The sequence below is a fragment of the Columba livia genome, chromosome 8 (genome assembly GCF_036013475.1).
Source record: "Columba livia isolate bColLiv1 breed racing homer chromosome 8, bColLiv1.pat.W.v2, whole genome shotgun sequence".
Lineage (NCBI taxonomy): Eukaryota > Metazoa > Chordata > Aves > Columbiformes > Columbidae > Columba > Columba livia.
Genome location: NC_088609.1, coordinates 19,584,842 through 19,605,529, shown reverse-complemented (window position 1 = coordinate 19,605,529; position 20,688 = coordinate 19,584,842). Strand labels below are relative to the sequence as shown.

At 35.2% G+C, this 20,688-nt stretch overlaps 1 protein-coding gene across 7 annotated transcripts in view; it reads left to right on the top strand.

Moving 5' to 3' along the window:
- Nucleotides 1–20,688, top strand: part of KIF14 (kinesin family member 14) — a 29,952-nt gene that overhangs the window by 3,343 nt on the left and 5,921 nt on the right. For 5 of the 7 annotated variants that reach the window (XR_010474333.1, XR_010474332.1, XR_010474331.1 and 2 more), the window contains exons 4-29: nt 739–837; nt 2,155–2,207; nt 2,542–2,572; nt 2,911–3,018; nt 4,100–4,213; nt 4,802–4,920; nt 5,247–5,419; nt 5,786–5,933; nt 6,038–6,101; nt 6,314–6,498; nt 6,628–6,730; nt 6,956–7,116; nt 7,949–8,096; nt 8,810–8,962; nt 9,570–9,696; nt 10,274–10,367; nt 10,712–10,850; nt 12,599–12,699; nt 13,835–13,929; nt 14,680–14,901; nt 15,056–15,240; nt 15,866–16,021; nt 16,605–16,724; nt 19,146–19,220; nt 19,859–19,997; nt 20,136–20,517. Coding sequence is in view for 1 of the 7 variants with exons in the window: in XM_005498791.3 (XP_005498848.3) it covers nt 739–837; nt 2,155–2,207; nt 2,542–2,572; nt 2,911–3,018; nt 4,100–4,213; nt 4,802–4,920; nt 5,247–5,419; nt 5,786–5,933; nt 6,038–6,101; nt 6,314–6,498; nt 6,628–6,730; nt 6,956–7,116; nt 7,949–8,096; nt 8,810–8,962; nt 9,570–9,696; nt 10,274–10,367; nt 10,712–10,850; nt 12,599–12,699; nt 13,835–13,929; nt 14,680–14,901; nt 15,056–15,240; nt 15,866–16,021; nt 16,605–16,724; nt 19,146–19,220; nt 19,859–19,997; nt 20,136–20,517 (3,494 nt within the window). In the remaining 6 variants the exon portion in view is untranslated. Of the gene's footprint in view, nt 1–738; nt 838–2,154; nt 2,208–2,541; nt 2,573–2,910; nt 3,019–4,099; nt 4,214–4,801; nt 4,921–5,246; nt 5,420–5,785; nt 5,934–6,037; nt 6,102–6,313; nt 6,499–6,627; nt 6,731–6,955; nt 7,117–7,948; nt 8,097–8,809; nt 8,963–9,569; nt 9,697–10,273; nt 10,368–10,711; nt 10,851–12,598; nt 12,700–13,834; nt 13,930–14,679; nt 14,902–15,055; nt 15,241–15,865; nt 16,022–16,604; nt 16,725–19,145; nt 19,221–19,858; nt 19,998–20,135; nt 20,602–20,688 lie in introns of all 7 variants that reach the window. The other 2 variants (XR_010474335.1, XR_010474334.1) reach the window with 1 other exon arrangement.

Genomic DNA, 20,688 nt, shown 5'->3' with positions numbered 1-20,688 from the left:
GAGTATAATTGCTAAAAATGCAGTGCTGCTAGGTATGTTTGTTATTCCTTTGTTTGTGCATTGTGAATAGGTGATTCAGTTGCTGCAAATTGTCTCTAGTCTTGTATTTCTGACTTCAGGTTTTTTCTTCAATTTTATTTGTCTCTCAAATAAAATTCTGTTTTGTTTAAAAAAAGGGGGGGGCGGGGAGAGAAAAAAGTAAAACATGACATGGATGCCTTCAGAGGAAGTAGATGTGTTTTCATTAAAGTTTGTTGGGGGTTTTTTCATTTGTTTGTTTGTTTTTTAAATGGCTGTAGTCAGACTCAAGGTTTATCTTTCCATTAGGTTATTCTGTTCCACATCAGGATGTTGACAACATCAATTCTTGCTTTCTCTGTTACATATATCGTGTTGTAGAAGTGCAGTCCCTAAGGGAATGACACTACTGCAGGTGCAAACAAAACTGTGCTTTCATGTACTAAAAAAGCAACACTGAATCTTCTGAGGTGGATGTATATACATTTTTTTAAGCTTGATAGCTATCTTCTGGGAATGGCTGTGGATGGAATTCAAATAAATTGTATTCTTGGCAATAGTAGGTCTGTGGTTTAGGATATCGTTTCTCTTGGAAAGTCCTTTCAGTACAAATGCTTGTAACATTGAATAGCAGGATCTGTTAATTGAGGTTAATTTTTGAAACAAAGGATGATGTTTTGTGGACTATATTAATAACTCTCTTATTATTAATTTTATTAGATTTTGTATCATCTTGAAATGAGCTTTTTTGAAGTATACAATGAGAAAATTCATGACTTACTTGTCTTTAAAGCTGAAAGTGGACAGAAGAAACAACCAGTAAGTTGCTCACAGAAAAAAGTATATGCATAATCTCAAAGTAGTGGCATCTATTCTGTACACAAAAATGCACAAATGACAAGTGACCATTGTTTTGTTATCTAAGTACTTTAGATTGTTATGAATAATGGGATTCAATTAAAAAATCTTACTGTATAACTGCAAGTAAAGTGCTTGGCACTTAGGAAATGCTAAGCAAAACAAATTCTTGCTGGAATAGAAACAAAAAAAAATTCAGCAGAGTGTCTCAAAGTTGTTGTTAGCATCTTTCCTTATCTGCAAAATGAAGATGATCTTATCAGCCTTTATAAAAAGTCTCTTAGACTATTATTTATCTAAATGTCCAGATTGCATTAAGACTATTCTGTGCAATATAATTTGAGTTATAATCTTGTAATTAAGATGGAGTTCTAAAATGGAGGGATGATAATGTGAGGAGACATCTAATGGTGTCTGGGGGCAGGGGGAGTATTTACCTAATTCTGTTTGATCCATCAGCCTCCTCAGTTCTCAGCTCTGCTGAAACAGCCATTCACTTTCTGAAAACATCTGTGTAGTTTTGTCTGCTGGGATACCTTTGCCAATGACCCAATGCATCTAATTGCAGTCCAAAGTACATGAAAAAATGTTAATATTTGCAAAGGAAGAATTTTTCTCTACTTTGTTTCCTCTGTGTGTTTATAGTGCCCAGCTACAGAAAACTACTATCACATTTGTTAAAAACAAGACCAGTTCTCTTTTTTAGTGATTTTTCTTTCAGCTAAGTTCTTCTAGGCCTTAAACTGTAACAGAGCTTAGCACTAAGGTGTGGATAGTATCTTTCAGATTCTCGGCCCTGGATAATTTACTGCTTAGAACCATGGGGCTGCCAGGAAGTTCCTCTGCCTCTCCTCCTCCTCTGCCTCTCCTCCTCTCCTCTTATTCTTTTATGATAAAGAAGGTATACTGCATTAAACTTGCTGTCAAAATAAGTCCTTTATCCTAAACTTGGGACTTACGTGGACTAGTTATATAAAAACTATACTGTCTTGTTTATAGTAGTAGTGATTTCATCTGAGTTTTGTCAGTGATTTTGAGCCAAGCTATTTAACTTGGAAACCTGATAGATTTATATCACAGAAAATTGGGTTTTGGAGAAATTCAGTTGTAGGTATTTTCTTGAAAATATTGTTCTATGTGATTCATGCTAAGTTTTGTTGATGATAAATGTCATGCTAGGGATGTAGATAGGCTTTCTCTTAATTTTAAGATATTTCTGATTGTGAGGTCTAACTACTGCACTCCTAATAATTTTTCTTTTAAAATTATTCTCACTAGCTTCGTGTAAGAGAACATCCAGTGTTGGGACCGTATGTGGAAGGCCTGACAGTGTAAGTCTTAACTGTTTTCATTTTGATAGGTGTCTTGTGTAATCCTGAAAGTGTGTGCTAATTGTTACCTGGAGGCTCTGTGAAAACTTGTATGCTCACCAGTAAATTAGGCAAGATCTTAGTATCCTGTAGTTTTTACAAAAATGCATACCCATGCTTGACTTGGCGTGTTTCCTTTAGTGAAATAAATGTGTGGAAGTCTCAAGACTGGAGCTTTTTATGTTATATTTGCTTTGTGTCTGTAATTGGGGAAATGTGTCAGAACTCAGGCAGCACTGAAAAATGTAGAAAGAAAACAGCCTGAACAGAAACTTTTCTTTTTCCTCTACTTTAGGAATGTTGTCAGTTCTTACTCCGATATCCAGGTAAGAGTTATTTGGTTACCAAAAGGGAATAAAAATATCTCTACTTGCTCCTTCCTTCACTGCTGAAAACTAAATTTCAGAGATGGGAAGAAAATGCTTTACAGACTGCCTAGTAGCCTATATTTTGTAAAAGGATAATGAAGAATAGTCCTATAGAATGGAGTTAAGTGCATACATACAGGCAAACTTCACACTCTTCACATGGTTATCTCTTAAACTTAATTCTTTCCTTAAATAGTTATCTTTTCTGTTAATAACTTTATTTGCAAACATTGTAAGCTTCAGTTAACTATCCAAAGTAGGTTTTGGTTTTACATCCTGACTTCTATCTCTTACAGAGTTGGCTTGAACTAGGAAATAAGCAGAGAGCAACAGCTGCTACAGTAATGAATGACAAGAGTTCTAGATCTCATTCTGTCTTCACCCTTGTCATGACACAAACCAAGGTATTTTGTATCTGTTCAAATTGGGTAGTAAAAAGTCATTTTATATGCTGAGTAGGAAATTGTTGTGAGAATATACTTGAAAATGAATAAAGCACAGGGCATTTTAACTTGGCTTTCTGCACAGCAAAACTTGTTTTATTTTACATGTTTTCAGTAGATTCTGATGATATATTTATAGCAGCAATATTAGATATATCTAGACTGGCAGATCTAGGAGTGTAGTTCCAAGCTTCTTAGAATTTTGAGATGTAACTGGAATACAATTTGAGGCCGTACGTAATTTCCCACTGGTGCCAATACATATTAGCTTCAAAGAAGGTTAGGCCATGCAAGATGGATAGCTGTGCCAAGTTTCTACAGGTGGTGAGCTGGCACAATGGCACGAGATGCAGTTTCTACTCAGTTTCAACACAGTTCACTGTGTAAAGTTACCTTGCTTCAGAATACCTCTCTTACCCATGTGTATCCAGGATATAGGGACTACAACTCTTCACCTCATTTACAGTTGCATAAGAGACAAAACCTGACTTAGTGAGATGAGGCTGAAGTCAGAAATGAAATAGGTAGAGCTCCTCATAACTCTACAGATTGCCGGTTTTCTCCATTCAAAAGTAGCTTGTTGGTTTGGGCTTTTTGTTCTTGGTAGCTTTAATTTCTTGACCCAATTTGCTAATCCTTCCTTCTTCCCCTCTAGATTTTGTGCCTCCCTCCCCCCCCCCCCCGCATCAGAACTAGTCCAGAGACTTTTCTGTTGGCTACTTTAGCTGATCTTCATTGGATGAAGTCAGTAACAGTTTATTGTTTTCTGTGGGTATTGAATAGCTGCAACAGTCAAGCTTCAGACCCAAACCCATAGTTGGCTACTCTGTTGTTTCTGCAGTTTATGCTTATACAGTTATTCAGCTACAAACAGTTGATACTATGGTTGAATGTCTGAAGTTAGTCTCCCTCAAGGGAGGTACACAAAGGTATCCTGTCAAAAAGTAAATGGAAGTGTCAATTTTTTATGGATTTGAAGTGAACAGCTTGTCCTCAGGGTTTTTGTTTTGGTTCGAATGCAAACATCTCCCTTTTTTCCCAGGTAGAATTTGTGGATGAAGAACGTGATCATAGGCTTAGCAGTCACATAAATCTGATTGATCTAGCTGGCAGTGAATGCTGCTCGACAGCTCAGACCACTGGAGAAAGGCTGAAGGTAAACCAAGACTGGCAAAGGATTGACTGCAAAGCATCCTCACCTCCAAGGACTGCAGTTATAAAAGGATATGATGCAGCTCTTGTGCTTATCAGTATTGCATAGCATTTTGCTGGTGAGGGTGGATGACCCTAAGAAGCTGGGCTGAGTGCGCAGTATGGCAGGCCACATCTTGCTTAGGATAGCGCTTCCTGTGCTATTACATGCCAACTGATCCGTTAGAAAGAATGAGAAAAAACTGTCCGCATGGCTTCCCAAATAATGAATTGGATACTGCATGGAGCTGGGGGTTGCCACTTCTTTGGGGATTTTTAAGTAAACAGAGTTTCTAGTAAGAGACTTTCTTTCAAGCTGCCATCTTAAGATTGATGATTTGTCACAGTGCTTATTTTAAAGTCAGGGTCTCTGTTCTTTCCAAATGAAGATCTTTTAGGCTATTCTTGCATCTTATTGCTGTTTTTTCAATCAGCAGTGACATTTAATATGCTACAGCTGTACCATATGTTGAATAAGCACAGTTAAATCACTGTAACATCATACAAGAAAACAAAACCATGTTATAATTATTTTTATTTTTGCTTTGTGTAGGAAGGTGTGAGTATCAATAAATCACTGTTAACGCTTGGAAAGGTTATTTCTGCACTCTCCAAACAATCTCGAAATGGAAAGAAAACTTTCATTCCTTACCGGGAATCTGTCCTTACTTGGTATGTATGCTTCAGAATTTTTTTTATATAGAAGTAAAGGCTTTCTCAGATTGTGGATTCTTCTATTCAGTAGGCATCACATCCCTTTCCTCCCTGTTACCTTCCCTCCCTCTCTCTCAAATTAACTGTGGAGGGAAAAAATTAGCCTGTTGCATCACGTAAAGATGAATAAACAGGGCCTTGGTTTGTATTTGAAGTATCTAACAATCACTCTCAAATAAGTAGCAAGACCCTAGGTATTTTGTAATCTGTCCAGTTTAAGAAGTTTCATTTTTATCTCAATGTTGAGGCCTGAGGATTGACTTCTACTCTCCTGTCAAATGAAGGTTGTTAAAGGAAAGTCTGGGTGGAAATTCACAAACTGCTATGATTGCCACAATAAGTCCAGCTGCTAGCAGCACAGAAGAAACACTCAGCACTCTTCGCTATGCAAAACAGGCTTGTTCAATTATCAACATTGCTAAAGTAAATGAAGATGTGAATGCCAAACTAATCAGAGGTGAGGCTGACATCTGCAGTCTTTGAGGGTTTTTCATTTGCATGTATTTAACTTCTTGCTGCATAGGAGTTGTTACTATGAATAATCTATTGTGTTGACTGGGCCACTAGTCAAACAGGCTAATGCAACCTAGGGTATCTTCCTTTGAATATTATTATTCTTTGTCAGCTGATTTTTGTTAGTTTTGTTTGTGGGGTTTGTTTGTTTGTGGTATCTTAGGCTATACCTGAGAACCTAGAATGAGAAAAGGTATCTCATTTTTAATTAAATAATGGGATTAATTTTTTACTCTTGTACTGAAATGTCTAAATCCTATTTTGTCTTTTGTTTTTTGTGTGTGCTGTGTATCTGGTTTGTCTAATTTAGAATTGAAAGCTGAAATTGAAAAACTGAAGGCAGCTCAGAGAAGTGCTCTGAACACCGATCCTGAAAAATACAGACGTTATTTGCAGGAAATAACATCTCTAAGGGTAAAATTGCACCAGCAGGAGAGGGACATGGCAGAGATACAAAGGTCAGGCAGTTGTCTTACTTTAAAACAGAAATGGTGAAACTTATATGCTATATTTTTTTTTTTTCTCCTAATACGTTGTGTTATTTTCCCATAAATATATTAAGGGCCTGGAAAGAAAAATTTGAACAAGCCGAAAAAAGGAAATTAGAAGATATAAAAGAATTGCAGGTACATTTACTTTCTTCACTTTGCTTTCTGTAGGAGATAGTACAGAAAATATAACATGAACAAACCTTGCAGAAGAATTGGAGTAGTTCTAAGATCTGGTTTCCTTAATGCTATTCTTCTAACTGACTACTGTGATGACTTAGAAAAATTTGATATAGATATTCGAAGGCACAAAACAAATTGTTTATTATTCAGAGCTCTCTTTTATCTAGAAAGCAGGAATTGCATTCAAAATGGACAATCGTTTACCAAACCTTGTCAATCTTAATGAAGATCCTCAGCTTTCTGAGGTGCTGTTGTATATGATCAAAGAAGGAGAAACTACAGTTGGAAGGTATACACCAAATGCGAAACATGATATCCAGCTTTCCGGAGTGCTAATTGCTGATGACCATTGGTATGTAGTATTCTTTTTATCTTGGAGTGAGAGCAGGAAATAAAAAAAAGCCATAAATTTTAGTCTATTAAGTAACATAACTAGCAGTTAACAGGAGCTACTGATACCACAAATGTTTCTTGTTTTTAGTGTTATAAAAAATACTGATGGCAAAGTGAGTATTATTCCACTGAGAGAAGCAAAGACATATGTAAATGGGAAATGCATTTTAGACCCAACAGTTCTGCATCATGTAAGTAATTGATTTGGCATGCGTGGATTTCTTAGCTCTGTTAATATTACAACTTCAGACTGCAGGTTCTTTTTAGAAGGCTCTCAAAACTGTAGAGATTCTTCTCTTCTTCTTTGTTTCTAGCCACACCAGTTATGCCGTTATGTTTTAAGTACTGTAAATTAATTTGCTTATAAACCTAGAAGTTACAGGAGAAACTCTTTTTTTTTTCCTGTTTCCCAATAGGGTGATAGAGTGATCCTTGGGGGAGATCATTATTTCAGGTTTAACCATCCAGTAGAAGTTCAGAAAGTTAAAGGGTCATCCTGTGGGAGAAAGTTTTTGCGTGATGATCCAAAAGATTTTGAATTTGCAAAGAATGAACTGCTTATTGCACAAAGAACACAGTAAGTATTGTATCTTCTTGTTCTAAAGATGAATTCAGTTTCTAATGCAACTGTGCGATACGTTTAAGAAATAAGAAACTTAAGATGATTATTTTTTTTCACAATAAGGGAAAGTTGGAAAATAGCAAGGTTTCCATTTATAATCGAAATGGAATATACTTCTAAGAGGCGATCACCACCATCTAGTCCTGTTATCAAGAATGTAGACCACTATTAAATGCTGAGCTCCAGAGGTTCTCAAAGTAGCGTGCATCTTCCGTTACATTTTTCTCCAAGCACATAATGAGTCTGACATTGACTTTTGATGTTTCAGAGAGATTTAAATCCTGAAATGCAAATGCCTTAGGAAAATAAGGACCCAAAGTTACAATCTTGGTCTTCTGTGATGAAGAATTTGAGACACAGTGAAGTGGTTTATGTACTTGCTTTGTTCCGGGGAGGTATTGAACTGCAAGACTCACTGACTTAAAGTTTTCTTTTCTGCATCTTAATGTGATTTAGACTTTCACAAAATTAAGAACTGTAGTAGAAAGGTGCATAATAAAATAAATATGGAAATCAAATAGATTTTAAAATTCAGGAATGTCTTCCATCTTTACCAGTGTCTACATTTTCCCTATGAAATAAAAAATATCTAGGTAAAGCATAAAAGTATTTAAAAAAAAACAAAAAAAACACAAAACAAAACAAAAAAACCCCAAACCCAACCACAACTCATTTTTACTGTTGAAATTGGAGGCTCCTGTCATGGTAGAAGAAAAGATTATGACCTCTATATAGCCTATAAGAGATTCAAGCCAGCATTCTAAATTTATGATACTTCTGCTTGTAGGCTTGAGTCAGAAATCGAAGAGGCACGACTTAAAGCCAAGGAAGAAATGATGCAAAGTGTCCAAATTGCAAAAGAGATGGTTCAGCAAGAACTGACCTCACAAAAAGAAGCTTATGAAAGCAAAATAAAATCACTGGAAGCAGAGGTGGTAAGTTGCCATTGCATCTAACATATTAATAAAATAGAAAAAAAACTGTACGGGGTTTCTATTTGTTTGTCGTTTAGCTTTTTGGTGGTGGGATTTTTTTTTTTTTTTTTGGTCTTGTATATTTTAACAGTATCTTAGGGAATGCTAAGCCTCTTTCTTCTTCTTTAAAAAAACAACAAAAAAATCAGCCTTATCTACTTTAACTTCTTCTGTTAGTATCACCTTCAGAATTTTTCTAGGGATTTTTTTTGTAGAATTAGCCAGGAACTTAAATGTTAAACTAGTGTGAATTTGATGAGGGTGTGACTTGCATGTAAAGAAAAACCCCTACAAAGTCTAACTTACTCTATTAGACTTCTAAAATACTACAGTATTTTAGTTACTATGACTTCTTTTTCCTCCAAGTTTGCAAGCTGCTTTGTTGTTAGTCTTTTAAATACTTCTATGATATATAGAAGTCTGCACAGAATAGTATACCACGGTAAAACTATAATAATGATGGAGTATCTTATTTCTTAAATGTGCTGTAGAAGGCGTAATGTGATGCTTGTGAACTGGTATATAAGCTTTCATTGCTGACCCCGGGCTGAATTGTCCACAGGGGCTGCATGCTTTAAATGTAGTGAAGTGAAAATAAATCTTAATATCTAGAGATGGATTAGAAATGCTGTATAAGTGGTTTTCCTCTTCTCATCTGTCCTTTTTTATATTAGAGAGAAGAATCTCGTAAGAAGCAAATCCAAGAACTGAATAATCAAAAAGCTGCAACTAAAATACAGGAGCTTGAGAAGGCAAAGCAAAATCTTGAGCTGGAGCTACACTTCAATAAAAAGCGTTTAGAAATGGAGACCTTAGCTACCAAGCAGGTAACTTAGAAAAAAAAAAAGGCAGCTTTTTAGGTGATAAACTGTTGTTTGTTTTGTGTGGGTTTTTTGTGGGTGTGTTTTGTTGAATCATTAGAAGTAAAATGTTTCTTTCTTTTACATGATCTTATGCAAAAGAATAGATGTTTTCTTTACACCATGAATATGATTTGTATCAAATTTGGGAATAAACTAATGCTGACCTTGTTTCTTATGTAATGGGGGCTGTTTGATCACATACCAGACCTTAGTGACCATTGCCTGTGCCAAAATTTATTATACCAGTCATAACTTACATTAATGCTTGATTTTGGCTGGTGTTCATATATATCTGACTGGTGCAACAAATGACTTTTTTTTTTTTTTAAAGTTGTTGGTTTTTAATTCCAGTGTGTGGGGGTTTTTTTAAGCATATCAATATCTAAGCAAAACCAGAAAACACAGAATTTGAAGATGAGGGGTTTCATATTGGTGTGGCAGATGTCCAATACAAATTTCATTCTGTTCTGAGAGTCTGTGATGACAACAACAACAAAAAATTGCTTAAATAAACAGTACTAAAAGTTGTGGTGGTTTTTGTTTTGTTTTGTTTTGTTTTTTTCTCCTCCAGGCTCTAGAAGATCACACTATTCATCATGCAAGGATACTTGAAGCTCTGGAAGCTGAGAAGCAGAAGATTGTTGAAGAAATACACACCCTTCAGAAGAATCGTGGAAGTGGGAATGCAACTGTGACTAGTATGTGTATACATAATGTTGCAAGGTCAATGTTGACTTCTCTTTTGCTTCACAGGCTTGGAGTTAGTGGATATGGATCTCTAATGACCCTGAACAAAAAGAGCCTTTAGGCTGCTATGATCCTTTCCATTCATAAGTCATATATACCGGACAGTGATAAAAGCTCTGTTATAATCATGTTCAGGGTTGTTAGGTGGATGTACATATAGTCTGGATTTACGCCGATTACTTATTAGTTCTTCCCCCAGCTGTTTGAACTGATTAGATATTAACTCATTGTGGAAACTGGAGTAAGAGAACTGATTTCTGTTCAGATTCCTATCTCAGATTAGTCGAATGTATGGTATTTGGTGTTATGCCTCTATTTCTGAAATACCCTTTACCTGGCTTTTTTGTAAAGGGTTGTTGGCTGAATTCCATTCAAGTTGTTTGGTTGTGGGGGTGGTGGTGGTTGGTTTTGTTTGTTTTGTTTTGGGGGTTTGTGTGTTTTGTTTGTTTTGCTTTTTCTTTTTACCCTGAATTTGTTGCATCGCATTGTTTGATTTACTTAATTATTATGTGCTATATTCTTTATCAGTTCCACTTAACTGGAATTCTCTGAAGTTATCTGTGATGATCAAAGAGGCCAACACCATCAGTAAACAATTAGGAAAAAACACTGTTTTCTACAGGCGAGTATCTGAGTTAGTTAATTATATCCTTCAACAAGAAGTCTGCCACTAGCATTCTGTGGCTTATATTTGGTCCTGAGTTTCTTCAGAGCCAGGAGTTGGTATGCTAGTTTCTACTTCTGTCTCTGAGTGCAGGGAGTAATTTTTTCATTTACATAAAAATAATTTTAGTAGCTACACTAATGTATCTTTTGTGAGATATGTGACATCTCAAGCAATTTCTGTGTTTGTAATCAAATTTTATTCTCTGTATAATCCTATCTACAAGCACTTTACTAATTTTTGCAACATGAATAATGTTTTCTGTCTTTATATTTTTTCTTGAAACTTTTTCAAATTCTTAGGAACGACAAAATTGATGATAAAACAGGAACAGTGTCTTCTGTTCAGGTGCAGGTTCGTAACATCAAACTGGGAATAACAACTTTCTGGAGCCTGGAGAAATTTGAATGCAAACTAGCAGCAATGAAAGAACTCTATGAGGTCAGTAACAACTGAAGAACAGTCACTAAAAATCAGCAATATTTTGTCAAAGATAAGATTCTGATAATCATAAGGGAGGAAAATCTTGAGATTTTTTTTTTTTTTTTATGTCATCTTAAACACCAACGCATATGATAATTTTTTAGTAGACACACATACACATATTTGTCCACCACACTGAAAGAGGGCAGCAGAACTCAATTACTTAATTCAGGTCATTTTCTGTGTAGAGTGTGAAGTAGTAAAATAAGGACTGCTTTGTGGTTCTTCTGGCTGTTCACTTGTTTATCTAGTTTTTCTTGTTTTTCTAGAGGAAAACTTGACTTTTTAAAGGTATCACTTGAATTTCGTTCTGGTAGGTTAATTTCCTACTGGTTGCTTTTGTCTGTATGTGCTTTAAAGAAAAGCTTACAGTATCGGCTCTTATTTGCTGAGAGGATGGTATTATTTTAGTCTCCTGAAGAGAGAGATGTTGTAAGAAAGAAGTTTGACTCCAATTGAAGAGACACTGTTTCATTGCATTCCATTGCCTTTTTTTCTGTTTTAGACGTGAAGGCTCAAGAGGCCTAAGAACTTCTTAAAAAACCCCAAAAAACAACAACAAAAAACCCCTATCAGAACCGGTGGTCTTTAAAATTACTTTATTTCCTTTTCTTTTTTTTTTTTTTTTGGTACCATAATGATCCTGTATTTTATGCTATACAAGTTTGGGTTTTTTTTTTTAAATTAATACGCAAAAGAAAAATATATACTTAAGACCAGGTTTTTGATTAAGAGAACAGCTTGTTTTATAGTGTTCTGTGCTCAAATTTGTGGTTCTCCTGATAGTATAACTTCTTTTCATTCCAAAATCTGTTTTATGTTCAGCCTGGAGCACTATTGAAAAATGGGTAGAAATTACTCCAAATAATATATAAATAAATATTTGGATGCTTACTGTTTTCAAATGCAAATCACGTTCTGGCATAAATAGCATACCCAAATTTTGTGGAGCAAGAAATCTCAACTGTTGGAGCACTGAAGGTGCGTGTCAAATACACAAAGGCTTTTTACACTTCAGAATGCTCTTTTTTTCCTACATTAAAAACAATTGTGTCTAATTAAAGACTTATGTTTTACTTGAAAGAATAACTTCTTCATACATGAGTAGATATCTGAAATAAAAGTATTTTGATATTTTGTCCAAAAAGGAAAAAAGCCATCAAAGAAAAGCCAGAAAAAATGAGGAAACACTCCTTTATGACATAACTCTGTAATATCAAAGTATTTCCAGTGCTAGAATAATATTGCCGTATTTATTACTAAAAACTGTTTGAATCTTGGCAATTTTGGAGACTGGATTATATTTCTGGTGGAAAACTGTTGCTAAAACTGTTACACAAATCCAGGTATAAAAATAAATAAAAATTGTAGTTCATATGCCCAGATTCTTAATAAATCTGGCATATGGAGTGAGCTGTGAAAAATTTTCATACTTGGTGTTCCTGTGTCTCATGCTGGGTAGCCAGGTGTCTTCACTGAATGTTTATCATGTTTTAGTTTGTTTTCAAACACCTGCTCCTCAAGTTATCTGGAAGTCAGTTATCTTGTAGATTACACATATCCAAACTAAAGAAAAAAAAAATTAAAACTACTGTTCTGCTCTTAGTAGAACATGTTGTCTTCATCCATATGTTGTATGCTTTATTACTACTTTCTGGTTAACCCTCCTTCTCCCCTGTGTGTTCTTTATTTTTTTCTTTTTTCAGAGTAACGACAGCAGTAAAAGTGCTGATGTATTTTATGACCCTGCTGATGAGTGGGAACCTGACCTTTCAGGTGCCTCAGTTTCCAGTCTTTCCAGAAGAAGGTGATATTAACTTGTAGCTCCTTCATCTCTGCTTAAAACAACTAAAAAAATAATTTGTGTAATAATCTAAACATGCTTCTGTACCACTAATGTAGTCTTTTATTTATTAATTCTTCTTTTACCTTATTATAATGTCCAACTTAAAAATTAAAGGAAAAGTTATGTATACATTTGTGAGTGGGGTGGAAAGTTTAAACTAAATATGTTGCCTTACTGTTCTTTACTGGCTTCACTTTTGAAATGTTAATATGTAACACGTTGCTAATAAAAATTACATGCCACTAAAGCAGTTCACCAGATTAAACAGCAATGTTCCTGAGGTCAGGCATAGTAAATATGCAATGTATGTCAGATCAGTGCCAGCGTGTTTTATGTGTGACTATTGTCAACTAGATGGAGGAAATTAAAGGCTGTTTCAAATTATTTCAGAAAGCCATCTCAGAAATTGATACATTTTTCCGTAGCACAGGACTCTGGATTAACCTGCAGAGGACCCACAGGTTAAGGTTATTGATGCCCCTTAGTAACACAAGCTGTTGTGACAAGGCCCTGGGATAAACTGGGAAGTCAAATTTGGAGGTCCAGGTCAATGGCATTACACGGCCAGGCACAGGTGTGGTTACAACACAACTGTGGTGTAAAGTCAGGCAGGACCAAGGACAGGAGACTCATCTGAAATTCAGCTTCAAGAAAAGTTGGGGAGCCCCTGCTGAGTCTCCTTCCAGCTGTTTCTTTAATGCTTCAAGGCTGGCTGAAGCTTCTTGAGCAGCTCTTACCAAGAGCTGCCCTTGGGTACCAACAGCTAAGCACCCAGAGCCAGGCCAACAGGTAGGAAAGAAATGTGGTTTGTTTCAAGTTCTAGATAATAATAATCCAGTAGTAAACCAGTACCTTAAAAATTGAATGTGGAAAGAATATCTTGCTGTAGTAGAAAGAGCCTGAGGAAACTAAATACGATCTATCCTACAGGCTATATTGTCTTATTTTCACTCTCGTTTAGGTGTTGTTTCTAATTAAAAGTAGATGTTGTTTTTGTTTGCCTGATGTCTGTTAATGTTCATTGAACTTTCAGTGGATATGAGGAGATTATTTTCTTTTAAAGTGTTTTTATATTTTCTCTATAATGCTTTTCTAGAAGTAGGAGTTTCATGAAGAACAAGAGAATTTCTGGATGTTTGTCTGAGATAAATTTGAAACCAATTCAGAATATGCAGTCTTCCTATATATCAGGTACTTACTATATGGTAGAACACCTTTCCTTTCATATTGAGAACTTGAAACTACTACATGTCTAAATTATGTGTACTTCTAATAGTCTTTAAAAGAAAGTGGAAAACAAAATGAAAAATATCCTATTTATAGTATCTTCAAGCTTATGATATCAAGCTATTAACAGCAGGGGTTTTTTTGTGGTTTTGATTATGCTTGCTTAGGGCAAAAACTTCTTGACCAATGCTTATGACCACTATTTAAGAAACTTACATAAAACATTACTCCACTTAACTATGCAGGCTAACTGGAGAAAGGTGATAGTTCATGTAACAAATTCCCAGAGGTTGAATCGTGGTGTAAGGATTTTGAGACTTTGTTTGAGTTGTTGCTATTCATTCAACTGCTGCTGTTGCCTCAAGCTTTTTGTCAGGTTCTGTAAACTGTTTTTTTTTCTGAAATACTGGTTGCTTCAGTCTTCCAAATATTTTTATGGCGTTCAGTTATTTTAGATTGGCTGGATTTCATTATTTTATGCCTCTGTAGGTTCAATTGTTGAAAATGATAGATTCACATCAAAGAATTTCACTGTGGAACTTGTCTTTGTACTAACAGTCTAGAAATGAGGTAGAATGTGGCATACGTGTTTTTTTTTCTGACTAGTTGAAGATTGCTGAAGAAGCAATATAAAATAGTAATTGCAAAGACACGACGACTGCTAACTCCTATGAAGAGTTTCTTGTATATGTGTTTTGCTTTGACATCATACAGGTTCACAGAACAAGTCCAGCACATGTCCAAGCCATTCTGAATTGTTTCTTCCTGGAATTTGCAAAGAATCTATAAGTTCAGCTTTAGATCTACTGGAACAGAATCATGAAGGAGGACAGAACATAGCAGATAGTCTCCTGACTAATTTGTTTATCATTTTCTCTGGAGCTTCTGCCATTTCAAAAGCCTATGAACAACAAGACGAAGAATGTCAAGAAAACTGTAAGTCTCATTCTCATAACAGTTTAAAGTAAACGTATTGCTAATGACTTGTCTTTCAAATGCACAAACATTTGTATGTTTGCTTATCAGAAGAATTAACATTCCTACTTCGATATGCAAAGGAGACCTTCTGATAGATCTTTTTCTCTTTTAGTTTTCTCTCTTGATCGTGCTGCTCAGTCCTACAGCATCAGAATTATATCTGCTTTTGACCAACTTGTGGTTCTAACTAAGCTGTGGCTTGACAATGTCCAAAAGTGCTCTGGATCCGTAAAAGTTGATGAAGAAATAAAAGAAGAAGTAAAGAACTTGGGAGGTTATTTACAGCTACTGTTGCAGGTAAAGTAAATTAAAGGCATCATCTGTGTGTAGAGAAGTTCTGTGCATTAATGCAATATTTACTGCAGATTTAAATGTCCAACATATGCAATGACAAATGGACACACCAAAGGAAAATGAACAGCAAAGGTTCTGCTGGCTAAACCAGTACTGCCATATGCTAGTTCAGAGTAATGCAGACCTTTCTGTGCCCACGCCCTCACAATAGCATAGGTGCTTAAATATAAAAGAGGAAAATGAATTTTGCAGTGACAAGAGCAAGTGCTCTTGTGAAATGCTGCTATTTATAAATTAATAAACCAGTGGCCAGTAAATATTTATTTTGTTCATGCTACAGCTTTGTGAAGAGTAGTATTGGTTTTTTGTGTTTTGTTGTTTTTTTTAACTTTTTTTTTTTTTTTTTTTTTTTTTTTTAAACTCTGTAAGTATAATGATACCATTCTTCTTTGTGGTTGCAAGGTGTGGTCTTCTAGCTGTGGTAGATAAGCCATTGGAAATAGGGAGGCATAAAGCTGAAAATGCCTCAAGCTATTGTGTGTTACAAGCTCCTGTGTTATAGAAAGCCTGTGCTCTTTGAGCAGAGGTGCTCTCTAGCTTCAGTGAATGATATGCCTTTATTTCTCAGGGATGTTCTTCAGATATATCCTCGATGGTAACAGAAGCATGGAGCAAAGTAAACCAAACCATAAAACAAACAATGAAATATATAGGACACTTGGCAGTAATCACAAGAGCTGATATTTCCTTTTCTGAAGAGAACATTCCTGCAACTAGTCCACAGGTGAAAAAATGTTTATTAGAAATAGTGATTTTAATGTTGATATCACATTTTTAGTAACTGTGATCAGAAGCAAATTGTTCCGTATAACAATTTGATGAACTGAATTAAGTATTTTCGAGACTTAATTTAATGCTTCATTTATTATGGCAAAAATGGATATATCTTAATACTCTTGATATATTTTGCCTTAAAAATAAAAACAAAACAAAAAACCCCCACCACAACAAACCACACTTTAATTCTGTATAACTTTCATCTATAAAGAGAAATAAATACTGTGTTTTTAGGATTGTATCTGCCCTGAGATTGTACAAGTCTACCTATTTCACTGGAATTCAATACTCATTTCTGTAATCTGTGATTAAGTACCTCATAGAATTTTCAGAAATCTGAAGAAAATTAGGAAAAGGAGTTTCAAGTGCTGAGCCCCAGTGGTCTAAAAATGACAAGTGACTGAACAGGCCATCACTGACCAATTTGTTCAAAAGAAAATTAGGTTTCCTGTCTACTACAAAAAATTTGTTTTAATTCAAGACCATATCAGTTCCTTTAATCATTATGTGTTGAATCTTTATTTTAAAAGTACTTCGTACTTGCCATTTCTGATGGAGTAGCCTCAGGGCTGGAGTTTCTCATTGATACTGTAGAAGAAAAAGCAAGAATGGTGCAGAAAGAACTCATGAAACAGTATCCACAAAATGAGGTGAGATGAAAGTAAGATTAAAAACTACTGCTGTGTCTTAGAGACACTTCATCATGTTCTTGTATTTTTGAGCAATTCTGTCTAGAAAACTTATAGCAGGAATACAATTATGATTAGTAACAGAGGTTTGAGATGGGTGGTAAGTGGGAATATTGGCTACAATCTCTCAGACTTTTTTACATTGTTTAGTCTTTTATTTATGTAGACTGAACATTTAAGTGTATTTTATTGAGAATAATTTCTCTGTGCATTGGAGGGCATTTTGTGTAAAACTTCACAGTGTAACCAAGAAAGAGAGAGTGAATATGAAAAGCGAATATGAAAACTGTCACAAAGAAGCGAGTGGACCATTTATTCTGTATGCTACTGTTGAGTTTGTAAAGAGATTTCATATTTAATATATAACACTTTATGATCCTGGAAGTTAATTGTTATTTTGTATTTATAATAGTAATCACCACTACATTTGCTGTTATTGTCATAAAGATTATTAGAAAGTTTGAAGACTTCATGTTGTCATACACTGTCCTTACATTCCTAGTCCAAAACAGCATGCTATCTAAATATTAAAATAGTTCAGTGTTATCTTTTAAGAACTAATCTTCTCGTGTGCTTAATGCTTGTGGTATGCTGAAGCACTTTCACGAATTAGGCACTTTAGAGGGAAATTGATTGACTAATGTAGCTATTTAATAGCACAGAAGTCAGAAATATCCTGCTTGATTTTTGTTCTACGCAGAAATCACGGCTGACTTTGAAATACTTTCCAGGTTGATAAGCAGCAGTGGTGTTTTTGAGCAACTTCCTTATTACACTGTATAGGAAGGTTACAGCAAATTATTTGTATTGTATTAATGAGTTGTTCCTGTCACTTTCCAAACTTATTGTGGGAATTACATCAATCAGAAGCTCTTATCTTTCATAATAAGACCTCAATTTAATTATTGTAATTTTGACATATCCTTATTACCTCACAATAAACAGATGTGTGTGTATTTCCCTCTGGCCCCAGGTAGCAGTTTAGCAGTTACATTTTTGTCAAATTGAATAGGTTTGGGTTGGTTTCTTTTCAGTGTGCTGAAGCCAGAGTTCTTCTGAGGAGGAGCTGCTCTTTCATGAAACAAACATACTATTATTGGTGTGTCTAGTGTATTTTGGCACTTAGAGCAGGCCTCATTGCATGGTAAATTCAGTAGTGGATTGTTTGGGTTTTTGCCTCAAGGGGCTTTTTTTAAGCTACAGCCTGTTATTTTCTTCTTGTTTTGCCTAGGTGACAAATCATGAGGGAGATGATACTATAGGGTGTTATGCAAAGCAGAGAATTAAGTATAAGGAATAATGTGACTGTATGAAAATTGCAGTAGGCAAGCTAGAGTACCCCTTAGAAATATGCCACTTTGTTAGCGGGTGAGTCATTTTGACAGAATGTCTGGCTGAATTCCAAGGAAATGGTTTGGAAAAACTGAAATGTTCTTTAGCAAGGTACTGGCTGTACCTAGTGTACATACTTCCTTTTGATGTTGGGATATATAGGCTTGTTCTGTCACTTTTCCTCTGAATAAGTGTTTTGTGTAGATAGCATGGAAGGCCAACAGTGACAGCTCACCCGTGTCTAAGCAATCCTGTCTTCTGCCTCGTGTTTTTTGTTTTTTCTTGTTTTTTTTCTTCAAAGTTGATAAATTTGTAGAACTGTGGCCAGTAAGAAAATTTTCTTAATGAGCTGGGATATAGAAAATACTTATTTCCAAATAATATATTACTACTTAAAAATCTGTAATACATGAACTGAAATAAAGGGTTCAAATAAGTAGAAGAGGAGTGGTAAATAGTTTGTCTCAAGGAAAGCAGAAATTTCTTCATATTATGGTTTTCACTGTTGTCATTCTTAATCCTACAGATAATAGTGAAATTGTTCCTATCTCCTTGCTCAACTCCCAAATACTTCATGTTTCCAGCAAAAGAAATTGAGCAGTCTGCTTTCCAGGTAGAGCTGTTCACTTGCAGAGGAGTCCTATGTATCTGTGGGATTCCTGTATATGCTTGTTGCTGGTGGAACTGATGTGAAGTCAGGGAGAGAACACCAGGGTGTTAACTAGGAGAGAATCCCTGCCACTTAGAATGACAGCGATTCAAAAAGTACAGCACAACCTTTCTGTACTGAATATTTAAATTTGCTCATTTGATCCTCGCATATTAAGTGGTTGTTTAAAACCTTGCAAATATATTAGTAGTTAACAATGTTTTCTACCAGTTAACATTTTATTTGAAAAATTGCATGTTATGTTGCAGAAAATGTTACTTCTGCTTCTGACTATTTTTCTCATTAGTATGCCAGTGTTCATTGTTGTCCTTCTAAATATTAATGTACTTTTTACTTTGTCTTGTATCAAGTGTACCATGTAATTAAAAGTTTCTTTGTAGATTCAAAATCGAATAAAGGATAACGTTGTGGCATTAGCCAGTTTCCTTGAAAATAACGTCTCTTATTGCAGAAAGGTAAGAGAAAGGTTTCGCAAAACATGCTTTGAGTCTGGGGTTTAAATTTAAAGGATGCATATAATGAAGAGGAATTGAAACTACCTTCTGTATATTTACAGTTGTATGATAGCGCTGTGTCAGTGGTATTCTTGTGATTGGAACGCTAACTGTTCTGGCTACTGCATTTCCACTCAAAACTATTTGATTTTGATTTTTACTTAAGATATTTCTGGGGGTGCTTGTATTTTCCTTCTTTTTGTTCTAATTATGAACACCCTAATCACATGTTTTGTTTTCTTTTAAGTTGAAAACCTCAAGTTCAGTAATGCTAGTTGAATTGTGTTATAGCTGCTGCAATAGTTTATGGCCATAGTTATTGGTATATTGAGTTAAAAGCCAGGATAGATTATTTTATCTATCTACTAAGAGCCAAAGCTTTTCTGGACTTTATGGTTCTGTTTGCTTTTTTTTCCTTTCCTTTTCTCCTGTCAACAATCTGCACTTATTTTTAGAGCTATCTTAAGTTTTGTGGCTTGGCATCGCCTTCATTTTGTGCTTCAGCATTAGCCTGTTCTATATGATTGAATCCTAATAGGCGTGTTTAATAGTTAATATACTGTCGTGTATTTTTTTTTAATTGTTCTTTATTGATATAGAAAGAAATAGAATCTCAGTTACTAGAAGAAGAATCTCTATATCAGGAAATAAAGAAAAGAACTAACATTGCTGTGAAGTATTTGGAATTGGAGCAGTGCCTTGCTGAGGTCTATCAAATTGCTTCTTCTACATTACAAGGTATTTAGCTGGGTTATTGCCTGTCTTGATAGCAACCTGTGGGATACAGGAGACCTGTAAAACAACAGTGAGAGGGGTCTACTTGGCCTCTCTTTGCAAAATGCTGTATTTGATTCTTCTTGTTTTTGTTTTTCATAGGGTCATACAGAAACACAAACCCTCTCAGGAGCTTTGCAGAAAAGATTTGTGTCATAGCTGGATATTTTAATAACTATTTCAAGTTATTTGTCGTGTCTTCTACTTCTGCCAACAATCCTATCCAGAAAACACCCTTGCCTTTTATGAACTTGGATGAATTGGACTCTCTGGTTGATTCCCTTATTAAGAATTTTGAACTTGAACAAGGACAGCCATCGTTGAAATATCAAACTCTTTGTAATGAAACTATTGAGTCTCGAGGAGAACAGGTTGAAATGAGTGAAATTGAACTTGCTTGGAAAGAGAAGGGAATTTCAAAACACACGCGTAAACTCCAGTCTTCACCCCCGTTTCCTGCAGAGCTTTCACCTGGTAGAATAGAGTGGGTATAAAATGCTGTTATCAAGAAATACATGAAAGGAAGGCAACATGTCACAAAAAGCTAAAATTTATGCCTAATATTACAGTAAGTGGCATGAAAGTAAATTACATTGTATGAGATAAGTATTCTAAATTTCACAAGAAAAAATTGAATTCCTTAAGGGGCTGTTAG